General features: G+C 34.4%; 1 protein-coding gene and 1 long non-coding RNA gene across 2 annotated transcripts; one reads left to right on the top strand and one right to left on the bottom strand.

The window, feature by feature from the left end:
- Positions 1-3,428: 3,428 nt before the first annotated feature.
- On the top strand, positions 3,429-9,072 carry LOC117111504. The gene is made up of 7 exons (XM_033254415.1): positions 3,429-3,515; positions 4,641-4,746; positions 5,602-6,014; positions 6,418-6,518; positions 6,717-6,782; positions 8,371-8,603; positions 8,832-9,072. The coding sequence occupies exons 1-5, from the start codon at positions 3,435-3,437 to the stop codon at positions 6,748-6,750; spliced, it is 735 nt and encodes a 244-aa protein (XP_033110306.1). The 5' UTR covers positions 3,429-3,434; the 3' UTR covers positions 6,751-6,782; positions 8,371-8,603; positions 8,832-9,072.
- A 938-nt stretch (positions 9,073-10,010) lies between these two features.
- LOC117111502 lies at positions 10,011-12,706 on the bottom strand. The gene is made up of 3 exons (XR_004445885.1): positions 12,537-12,706; positions 12,089-12,396; positions 10,011-10,502 (listed from the first exon to the last, which is right to left on the bottom strand). It is a non-coding gene; the product is annotated as an uncharacterized LOC117111502 (long non-coding RNA).
- Positions 12,707-12,918: the final 212 nt, after the last annotated feature.

A 12,918-nucleotide genomic window follows, 5' to 3' on the forward strand; every position in this document is an offset into this window, starting at 1 on the left:
TGGGGGTGGGGGCAGCGTTATTACCAGACCAACTGTCCGCAAGACATTTCTGAAGGGGATTAGCCTGGATGAAAGTTCCTGACTTCTTACCAGAACACAGTCTTGTCCTTCGATTGTGTTTTTAATCAGACATGTACGCAAGTAGAACCAAAATGGGTATAGTAGCGCACATTGATAAACTGCACATCACTGATTTCAATTGTATCCTGATATTTATCCTTGTGCGCAACTAGAACCAAAATGGGTATAGTAGCGCACAGTAAACAATTGATTTCCTAAGTTACTAGAAATCGTATGTGATTCTGGCAACCATTTCATTTACAAGATGGCCGAGAAACGATCGGATGGGAGCCACTCGAGAGGGGAACCAGTCAATTCGATCGGATGCTACTTCAAGCGAAGGCCAATTCGAGCGGATTCAAGCGGAATTTTTTTCGAGCGGATGCTAGTTCGAGCGGAAGAAGATCCACTTGTGGGAACAACAACCTGTGCGAGTTATATACGAATTACTTCAAAATTTCCTATTTTTGAGCTAAAAATTTGACATTTGAGGCATGTTGTGGCAAAATGGCTAAGTTGTAGCAAAATTTGAAACTTAAGTTATTGGTATTTTCATATACCTGAGTATGTTATCTTTAAAATGAGGGGTCATTCATTAAAATTGGACTTTTCAAGCCTAAGTTATTGAGTCAAGATAAACATGATTTTGAGTAATTGCCTTCCAAAGTTATTTGTTCATACATTGTTTAATAGAATTAACTATCTAAATAACATTAAATAAAACAATTTGTTGACCACTTCCAGAACTACTGTAATACTTTGGGACATGATTAATAAGACATTAAACTGTTGATCTATAGTGAAAACAAAATTTGGATTTTTAGGCAATTTTTTGAGCTCCCATAGTTTATAGCTCATTTACTCAATACTGGCCTGTGCGACAACTTAACCATTTCGCCAGGACATGCCTCATTTTCAAAGGGGAAGGGGGCACACAACAGTTCCAGAATAAATAAGTGAGTAGCATAACTCAATTACAAATATAATTTTGAAAAAAGCTAAAAAGTGCGCAATTCTATTATAGTTTTAACTTGTTAGCGGCCATCTTGATAGTCTGAGTTGCCAGGACTGTAATTCAAACATGGAGTAATTATCAAAAAGTACTAAAAACCTTTGAGAACCTTAGTAATCAGATCATTTTTTTTGCATTTAAACAAATACAAGAATACGGTGACGATAAATTCGCCCTTGTTATAGTTCGCACTAAATGCATCCGCTCGAACTGGCATCTGCTTGAATTGACTGGCATCCCTCGAGAGAGCTGAAGTAAAACCGAATTTTTCTAAATAATACAAGCTGGAATTGTCATATAATAGTGTAAATCGTGTAAGTAAAGGCATGTTTTGCATAATACATGAATATTTAAGGAATTACAACTTGGAAGTTTGATTTTGAGGATGAGGTGAACTTATGCATTAGCGCCGCCTATCCCCTACATAGGCTAGTCTTCTTGCTGGCTACAGAGTAGGTAGCTAAGGACTGTACTGCTTTTAAGCCCTTCGGAGACATTGTTAGGCCTAGGCCTATCTCTCTCTCTCCAGCTAGCTAGGCCTAGTCTAGCGTAGACTAGGCTAGCTAGCCGCGGCATATGACCAGTTGAGCCGCCGACAAGTTGAGCCGCCGGTCATTTCTATTTTGTTAAATTATTTAATTAAATTATTTATTATATATAAGTATAACAAATAGTACAAAAATAAAAATATATAAATTACAAAACCATAGTAATTACTGTATAATAACATAGGCATAACACATTTAAATTTATTGTTTATAGTCATCTGTCTATTTAAAATCAAATTGGTTTTACTAATTTTACTTATTACTGTTTTATTAATGCTCTATTAATTATTTTCGTTTTATCTTCCATGGTTAATTTGCTCAGTCGGCTTGCCGATGTCATCAGTGAATGAACCCCCCACCCCCCGGATACCACTACATATTCATCCAACAGTCTTGTCAGTCGTTGATTTGCTCGTATTGCGGTTCGTGATGTATAAGTTGTGTAATTTAAAATTAGAATTTTGATTATTTTATGTACTACATTTTTATAAAAATAAATGAAGTTGTACATTATTGCAAAATCGTGTTAAAAATATAATAACTTGATCATTTTTAATGTGTTTATTTACGTTTGGTTTCCGTTTTAACATACTGTAATGTGTTTGTTACGTTTGGTTTTCGTTTTTCGGAAACATTTATAAAAATGTATAAGTTGTGTAATTGGAAAATGATGTGCAAGTTGTATTGAATTGATGATTAAATTTATATTAAATTTACATTTCATGATTTCTGAAAAGGAAAAAAATAGTAGTAGTACAAATAACGAATAGGTTAAAGCCCCATTCCCGACAAAATTTCAGTTTTTAAGAAAAATCTAATTTTTGTATAATGTTACAAGATTTATAAATATAATACGGAATTGCTAGTTTAACTGAATTTAGACATTCCTAAGAATGAAAAAAATGTAAAATAAGACTGAAATTTGATTTTTTGTGTTCCACACGAAAAATAAATGCGATTTTGCGATAGGTCGTGCATCAGCCTAGGCTGTATTTCTCATTTTTTTTATTCTTTTGCGTAAAACTAAAATTCATGCCAATATTTTTCCATGATTTATAATAATTGGAGTAATGCAAATGCATATTTTCTAAAAAAAGTCAGTTTTTAGTGAAATTTTGCCGGGAATGGGGCTTTAATTAAAATACGCCGCAATTAACGCGCTACATTCACTGAGAGACGCGCTTGGCGTTTCATAGAAATGACAGGCGGCTCATCTTGTCGGCATAGGCCTAATCCCTAGGGCTAGGCCTAGGCTATAATAATTTATTTTTCACAGATATTCTTCCATTATTTATTATTTTCAACGATAAGCTGACTTTCTTACCTCCTTGCGTCCTTCGGAAATCTAAAGAATGACAAACCGGGGCAATATTTTGCCGATTTCAGCAATTAATTGCTGAAAATGACTGTCCTACATAACGATAGCCGCCTATTTACATGCACTTCCGTATGGAACGCCGTTACTGCCTTTGGTGGTTCTTTTTCGTTCGGCGCATTTGCTATTCGGCCCTTTTAACATTACGTTCGGTGTAAATTACATTACGTTCGGTGCTTTTTACATTACGTTCGGTGCTTTTTACATTACGTTCGGTGGTTTTCATGACCTTTGACATCGGGTCAAGTGGAAAAAATTAACGGCTGTGGGAACGAGCCTAGTGGAACTTGCGCGCTCCTTCTCTCTTTCTTCGTGCCGTCGATCGAAGCGATGAAAGACAATTAATTGCTGAAAATGACTGTCCTACATAACGAGACTAGTGGAACTTGCGCGCTCCTTCTCTCTTTCTTCGTGCCGTCGATCGAAGCGAGGAAAGACAATGGCCAAGTCTATTAGTATTGAAGATGCCTTGAAAAAAGTAGACTTGATTCACCTTCTTTCGAATTTTGAAAGAGAAAAGGTAAACTTTTATGCCTAGCTAGGCCCTAGCCCTATGCTTGAGTACATGGCCCTAGGCATAGTAGCTAGTAGGCATGCCTATGATGCCTAGGCCTACCTAGGCTTGGCCCTAGGCCTATATATTAATATCATTGTCTTTTCTATTACTAAATTAGATATGAAGCAGTGTGTGTGGCGGGGGGAGGGGATAATTTTCTTGTCCTCCCAGTTTAGGCTACGTACAGCCTAGGCAAGACCTAGCTAGACTCGATAGACTAGATCTAGATTCCTCCTAGTCTAGGAGGGTAGGCAGGCTAAATAATATCATAGGCTAGGAGGGTCTAATAGATGCACATTAAATATTCGCAGGCTTCCCAATTTATAAAAATAAAATAATGTAAAGGCCCTAAATGAATAAATATAAATAAATAAAAGTAATACAAATTCGCTAGGCCTAGGGCCTATGTAGTAGTAGGCCTAGGCTAGGGGGCCCTTGCCTGTTTTAATATAAAAATTGAAGTAATTGATTAACAATCAAAATAATAAAAGTTATAATTAAAGAGCTATAAAGTAACAGAAATATAACAAGAATAAAATAGTTCTGGTATGTGTTTTAGGCCCTAATCAGTATTCACACATTGCTATTAGGCCTAGTGTCAGTGAGTCTTAAATTTGAGATTTTGCAAGAATTGTTTTTTTCCAAAATAGTATAAATAAGTACACATAAAAATAAATTTAACAAGTAAATAGACAAATATAGATAAATAATTAGATAAATGTAAATATAATAAATTCATTTTGATAAATAGAAACAAATAAGAAAATAAATAAGAAAAATGAATACAAGGACTAATTTATTTAAGAAAAAATAAGTATAAATTGATAGTTACTTTTTCTATACAATTATATATTCATTATATGTCAATCAATATATGTATAAAAAATGATCAAATTAATGAGATTTAAATATAAATTGAATTGATTGATTAACAAAATATGTTATTTTAAAAAGCTAAATTATAAAACATAGAAACAGAATAAAACAGTAGGCCTATGTTTTATGCTATAACTAGAGTGCCAAAATAGCAGTAACACCATACAATTTTGTTGTGATGTATAAATATATTGTGGTGTTATTTTTTTTCAGATTACAACAAAAGAAGTTCAGGGCCTTACTGATCCACAACTAAGTGCCCTCGGTGTCAGCACAATTGGTGACCGGCACCGGTTGAGAAACAGCTGCAAACAAACAGGTACTGTATACCTATAGGCCTACTGTAAAAACTATTTTTATTATATATTTTCAGGACTAGGCTGGAGCTTATTCTCAATGAGTTTATCTTTTATCTAGCAAACTGAGTGCAATACTCTTCATGATGGACACAAGTTCAGTAATGGATAAAATTTGCTAATATGAAATTCATTTATATTTGAAAGTCACAAGACTGGAAATGTGACCCATTACACTTGAAAGCACTGTTGAAATTATATACACTCCAATGTAAATTTAGGTAGTACCACTCTCTTTTATTTATTATCAAAAAGTACCACTTCCCCAGTAAAAAATCCTTCACTTTAATTTTTTTTCTGTTCTCTTGTAAGCGTAAACCACTGAAGGTGATGCCTGAAAGTGCTGAGAATAAGTGTATGAACTATTGAGATTTTAAGAGTATTACAATACTGTACTGCCAAAAACCCGGCCATAACTCTTTAGCATTTCACAATAAATTTGCTGGAACTCCATTATTGACTACGGTATGAATTATAAGGATGATAACAACTATAAAATGATGGTAAATGATAATAATAATAATGTTTGGTTTGATAATTATTTCCTAACCATGGCAGTGCAGAAACTGCTATTTCTTCCCTCTTTTACATGCTACTTCATGGTATGGTCTGCAGTCTGAGTCTCAAACTCCTAATATCACTTTCAAGAATCCCATCTGCAAATACTGCCCTGACCCCACAATAACACTTTTAAATGTTGTTTTTATACAGTAATATAAATAGCAAAATTAATGTATCAGTGTTGGAACTGATTATGGAGTACTTTATCAACACTGTGAGGAGATTGTTAACAGAATACTTTATTTTGTGTTTTACAGCTTGTGTGTTTCACCGGTTCATGCCTGCAAAACAAAGTCCATACCCCCAAAAAAAGGGAAAGTCCAAAACCCAAAGTTGGACTAGGAAAATGGTTTGCTTATCCAGACCTGATGCTGATACAACCCCTAGGTCGGAAGAAAAGCAGCTATTAATTGATGTCGGGCTAGGTGAGAAAACGGTATTTATACCAGATATCAATATAAGTCCGGAGCAGTTCTGTCAAGTACTATATACCTACTTCGCTAAGCTTCAAGACGCTGGAGGTTTTGAGTTGCTAACATGTATTGGAAGTGAGAGGAAGTTGGTTACCATAAGAGGGAAGTATACTCCACAAAACATAAAGGACAGGCTGGACCAAGGCCGTATTTATATACGGCCTATACAAAACAGCTTAAATTTAGACCCAGTGGATGTAAGTAGTACTGTATTTATTGAATATTTATTCTTTTTTAAATATGAGAAATATTTTATAAATTTAAACTTAATCATTTTTTACCACTATGCTTTCCATTGAAATAATTTGCACAGTTAAAAAAACAACATTTCAGAAAGAGATATACAGTAAATCTAATTTATCACAATTACTTTAAGACTAATATGGCTTATTGGTTATTATTCTTCCTCCATGGTTTATCCTAGTAACATATTATTATATTATTACATGTTATTTTTTTTGTTTTTTTGACTTGGTTGTATAGAGTATATTTTTATAGTTATTTGTAAATTTAATATGATGTCATACCCATCTTTAAGTTTCGTCTAGTTATAATAATTAGGTACAAACTAATTTTTTACATTATTATTTTTTTTTTTAGAGTGGTGTAGACGTGGACTCAGGGCTAATGCAGAAGTGTTCAAAGTGTCAAAAAGAATTCCCATTCAATATCTTGAAGAAACACATAGAAAGATGTAGCAGGTGAGCTTTTCATTTTTTTTATTACATTGTATACTTTTTATTTATGTTTTTGAAACATAAAATGCTGTAATTAATTCTAAATAATTATAAATGATGTTAAAAAAACAAAAAAACACCAGCTTTTTTATAACACATTATGTCTGGTGGGGTGTATGACATAGTCTATAAATGTTTTAAATGCTACTGTATTTTATTTAGGATGGAACTGATGACCTGTATGATCCAGACTTGACGCATAAGCCTCGTGCACCTAATGATATGCAAGTAAGTAGAACTTATTAGATTGATACTAGTGCTGATTTATAGTATTTTTGTCCAAGCTATTGGTCTGGAGGTCTAAGCTTGAATCCCATGCCATGGGCACAGATCATCATGGGGGTGGGGGGTGGAAAAGGGGACATGTCCCCCACATATTTTTAAGGGGGTTGTTCCCCTCACTTTTAATACATAATGTAAATTCATAAGTCAAGATAAGGATAATTTTGAAGTGCATCGCTCGCCAAACAATGGTTTCTGACCGAGTTAGTCCCTAATGAGATTTTTTTTTTTAATAGGGTCCTATGCATTGTTTTGAAATATACTTCTAAATGTAAAGTTGATTAAATACAATGTAACTACACTATCAAAATAATTTATTTATTTGGCAAAATGTGTACACATTTTTATTATCTTTTCAAACACAGTCAACTCCTTTGGCTTCTTATAGTTTGTCTGGTGTTCCCTCTAAAACAGTAATTCAGAGAGCCATCTTAATGAGTGCGTCATCTATTATTCCATGTAGTTTTCATAATGTCATATTGTAGAACGCTTATTTCATTTTTTTTTAATCCAAGCTTTAGTTAAATCTGTATAGAATGATCAGGACTTCTCATTAGAACCTCTTTCTACATGATCTAGGGCATTTATTTCAATACAGTATAAATGATGATTAAACAAACTGATGCAATTATATTAATAATTAAATATAATTGCTTCTTTTTATGTACACAGCATAATTCTTATTTTTAAAAAAATTATTGTTTCTTCCACTAAAGGAAATGATGGTGTTGTAAACAGAAAGTTATACTCTTTTTATACTCCAGTGCCTTATTTTTCACTATTCCAATATCTAATTTGGTTGATGACTGTTTTTGCTTAATTTGAACTAAATAATTTTCGATCTTATTTTTTTGTAAACTTTGTAAAGAACCTCATATGAACAAACCCAGCAATGGAATCAACTGTAAAAAACTAGATACTAAAATGGTAAAACAAATATAGGTAGTAATCCTGATTTTGTTTTTTAACTAACCAATGCCATAGCCAGGATTTTCAAACAGTGGGGCAATATCGGGGTGGACTCACTTTACTATTAAATTCAAACAATGTGGACCCATTTTCGTAAAAGTTAATCCGTTTTATACACAGAAATATCTGGACCCATTTCATTAAAAACTTTCCCATTTTTGGCTGAATATGAGAAATATGGACCCATTTTTCAAAAAGTGGACCCATTTTATGCATAAAATTGCAAAATTTGGACCATTTTTTAAAATGTGGACACATTTGTGGACCAATTAGAAAAATTTTGTCGTGCTGTCTGAAATGTTACAATAGCTGGCTATGGCCATTGTAAGAAACACTGACTATTTTCATAAATTTACCGTCTCTGACACTGATTCTTGGTATCTTACTTGTCCTTTCATAACCCTAGATGTCGAGATATTAAGACAGTACAGATTCATTAAACATTAATTACATAAATTGAAAGACATTAACCCCTGATTCTTCTTTTGCATTATTTTGATGATTGTTCATTCACAGTATTCATTAGCATATATTTATATATTTTTATTATATTTTAAAAACTTAGGACACAGGCAGAGATACAGCAGTTTGTTGAAGGGCTTGGTGCCCTATGGACCATAGTTAAAGACTTCCTGGATACTTTGATGCCCTTACTGACTTCAGTGGGAAAGAAACCGATGTCAAGTGATGTTTTGAAAAGCATCATGAAGGTTAGGTATTCTGAAGAAGGATCCAATTTGAGATTAATGGAGGATGACACCATTTTTTGCTGGGAGATTTTTCTCAAGGACTGTGAAGGTAATTTTTTTTAATAGGCTTACTGTACCAAATGTTACCTGCACACAACCAACAGTTTTCTTTTCCCAAAAGAGTGGCTCCAGGACATTCAATTGCCTCCCTCCACCTGTCGCCAGGTCATGCATTTTTTCAAGATGCCTCTGCCCAGCACTGTTGGTGGAGGTAATTTAAGTAAATGCTGTGAATTGTTATTAATGCAAAATTGAACAAATGTTATCTCCATTTTAGATGGCAAGACAAAAACTTCCCTTAATGACATCCTGGCATTCATCAGTGGAACTGATGTCATCCCACCAATGGGATTTGAAGACAGCATCGATGTCGAATTTTTTACACCAAATCCGGATGCTAGAGCCTATCCCACAGCATCAACATGTGCTCTAGAACTGCACATGCCACGTGGGATAGAGGATCCAGTAGATTTCAGAAATTTGTTTGAAGAAGCCATCCTTAATGGCAAAGGCTTTGGTAAAATTCAAATACTGATACTACTATGTGGTCCCTCAATGTTGTGCAGTATTTGTGGCAAAGACAAGCCAAACCAGTCACTCATGTTCCTGTCTCTTATACACATCTAGATGTGTATAAGAGACAGGTCATACTCAGGAAATGTCTGATTTCAATTATTCTCTCATTTTACTGTTTAACCCTGTATTAATAACTTAAAATCCATTTTTGCGACAAATGACTGGTTTGGCTGTCTTTTCCACTTTTAGGGTTCAATTTTAATAGGTTTTATTCACAAAATGTTCTCTTCACAATGAATATAAACAAACCTATTTAATTTTATTGTTATATTGCAAAAAAAATACTCCAGTTAATTACTTACAGGATGCCATCAACGTATTGGTTGTTTAAACTTATCCAAGTAAAAATGGTGCATACATGACGATCGAGACACGATTTAAGAACAATTAACATCATGAGTAACTTGAGACACAACAATTTCAATTAAGATTCAACCATGTACTGTGAATATTACCTGATTGCTCTTGATTCATATCCAGAATCAAGGCTATACAGAATCCAGAAAGACAGGGCTGCAGTGCCAGTTCTGGTTTAGTAGTAGGTACAGGCCAAAAAAAATAAATTGTTTGTTTGCCCTTCTTTTTTTTAAAATGATAAATAGGGGCGGGTAGAAAAAGTTTTTTTTATTTACTTTTACTTTTTTTAAATACTCATCAGATGGAATAAATATAACCCACAGAAGCCTAGAATGGTAATATCTTACATCAGACAAACCTTAGACAAATTTGAAGGGCATCTGGCAAAAAATAAAGATAAATTTAGTCAAATTTTTTTTTTATTTGTAAAAAAATGCTAAATTTTTAAAAAGTTTTTTTTTTGTTTTTCCGCCACCTTTTTTTTCAGTGAGTTAGGGGTAGGCGGGGAGGGCAAACAAACATATTTTTTTTTTTTTGGCATAATTACACTACCCATATGACTATTACATAGCCGACACAGAATCAGAATTTAAAATTTTAAGACAAGACTTATGTAGGCCTATGATCTGAAGTCATCACTGTATCATCTGTTCCACATGAATAAATTCATAAATTGAATCTTTAGCCATATATAATCTGTACCGCATGTCACTGCGTGGGAAGTATCACTTTCACATCACACAACACAATATAGTACCATAACACTATAGTAAAGGTACATTAAAAAAGTTCTACGAAAGATAGTTCATAATAAACTGAACAACATCTAAGTACACGTCAACACCAAGTTCGGAACTACTTCGCATTGGGTCTATTTCCTCACTGAGCTGCTGGTGAGCATCCTCTACCATTTCGTGGCTTTCGTGGGATTTCGTGGCTCTTGCACACACACCTGAGATATTTCATTGTCGTATTCTTCATCATCACTTCCAGAATGATGCAAGTCTAATTCATGCTAATAGAAGGTGAAAGTCAAGACAAATTAGCATTATATATAATTTTTATACTTGCAACGATAAAAAGCAATTGTTTATATAGTCACAGTTTTTACACTAGACAATACGATAACGATTTATCGTGTAAACGGTACAAAAATATTTTGTAAAATCAATTCAATTGATGTCATAATCATGGAAGAACGATGGACTCGTAGTACCTGTAACGAGTCGATGTTATCGCCATTTCAATTGATTGCTCAAACTATTTTTTATTGTATACCGTTAATTCTCGGATAATCGCCGCTCTTGAGTAGGCACTGCATCAAACCTGATTTTGTAGCCAATAAGCGACGAGTGATAGGTAACATGGAAACATGCATGGAAAGCACCACGGCAATAATATGTTTTTATAAGTGCCTCATTGAAATCGCCAACAAATTATTTTCGAATAAGCGCTTTTTAGATTTTTATCGTTACCGCTGTCGTTGCAAGTATAAACAGCTCTTTACAATTCCTAATAAAAGAAATCACTTTGAATCAGCGGTGGTGCCATATTAAATTACTCGACGGGGTGAAGATGAGTCGTCGGAAAATTTCGCGAAAGTATTCCAGGCCCGAATAGGAGTTCCAAAATTATTTAATCGAGTTGAATTCTACTAATAAGCCTATGTTAAAACGCATGTACGGTCGCCCTTTAATTAAAGATAGGCAATTATAGACCACCTCCAATTAAATTCCACTGTGGTCCCAAATCATTGGCGATACAGTTAGGCCCAGCCGGCACCACACCCCCCTAAATTTGTCCAAAGTAAATTAAATAAAATGAGAAACAAAAAATAAAATAAATGAATTAAAGTTGAACTCAAATTTTCAGTATAAGAATGCCATTTATCTATTAGTCAGATCAAATCTGTTGAAGGCCATGAAAGTGACTGGTCCCACAAAAGTGATCTTTAATTGGAAGACCTATAGGCCTACCTTTTTTCTCACAACTGCTTTTAAATGCTTCATGAGATTTCACTTTTGTATTTAGGGAATGTGTATGTGTGAATACGGTCATTTTGATTTTCTGGAGATGAATAAGTTACATTTAAAAAAAAATAAATAAAAACACACTTTACAAGAACAATGAGGCTGAAATTGCTTAAAAATTAAGAACAAATTGAAGCTGAGGTAAAATGTCAAATGAGGTTTTTTATTTTAAAAAAATAGAAAAACCCAAAAATTATATCCCTACCTTATGTGCAGTAGGTGTGACTATGTTCTTCCATAATAAAGTACAGTAGGTGTACCTACCTGCCATCTGGGGCCAATTTTTGTGGGGCCTTTTTTCAGCTGCCATTTTTGCGGGGCCACTTTTACTACATTCTAGTACAATATACATGCCTACTGCTGTACCTATATAATTTTCTACGTTTGAAAAATGTGTAAAATTTTCACAAGATTCACAATACGCAGAGTACTGCCAACAGAACCCATTATGAGATCGGAAAGACGTAAAGTGTACAGTAGTCCTATTTCAGCCCTACAGCTGAAACACCAGGAGCCGGATGGAACGAATTGGGAACGAAGCTCAGAGTTCCTGAAATAACATTGAACAAACCTCTGGTATACCAACTGGGTTCTCCACTTGGCCATCATACCACAACTGGAACGGTGTTTTCCCAGCGGTACGAAGACGATGACCAGCCCATGCCGATGACCATTCTTCGAGCGACTGGTTGATCCGGGATGTATACACATACTGAAGGGCAAACAACTGTACCTCCTATAAAGGGTCTAATTTACCATCGTCCTCTAGGTAATGGAATAGTTGGTAGAAATGGTGCAAACATCCCTCAAAAACGTCTCGCCAAAGCCTTTCGATCCTTTGATTGTGAGTGCTCTTGCCTATTATTGAACTTCTCTCACCTGAGACATTAACGAAAACCAGGATATATAAAAGTTAGAGTTAGTGACATTGGGAATCATTTGAATAATACTGTATTTGACGATTTAAAAAAAAAAAAGAGAAAGAAAAGAAAAAAAAACACATAATCACACTGATATACCTCTGTGTTCATTCATGTACTGCCATACTTTAACATTCTCTCCACCAGCATCCGAACGCAAACGAAGGGGGAGACCATAACGTTCGACTGCACCATAAAATGCCTCCAAAACTGTTGACGCCTTGTTATTTGTTGCACATTTGAGAAACACTGGCAACCGACTAAAACCATCAACATCACCATGGATCACAAATCCCCATCTGAAAGCAAATGCAAAATACGGAATATTGTACGCCAATTTAACATAACCATCAACCCGCCACCTCTTGCATGTAATTCCACCAATGTTTTAATTTCACAGTGTTCTGTATTTTCCATTTATTCGAAAATATAAATTATTTTATGTCTATTATTCCAGACATACGTGGAACCTACAATAACT

The sequence above is a fragment of the Anneissia japonica genome, unplaced genomic scaffold (assembly GCF_011630105.1).
Source record: "Anneissia japonica isolate Jap-2015-1 unplaced genomic scaffold, ASM1163010v1 scaffold288041_len57141_cov134, whole genome shotgun sequence".
In the NCBI taxonomy this organism is placed as follows: domain Eukaryota; kingdom Metazoa; phylum Echinodermata; class Crinoidea; order Comatulida; family Comatulidae; genus Anneissia; species Anneissia japonica.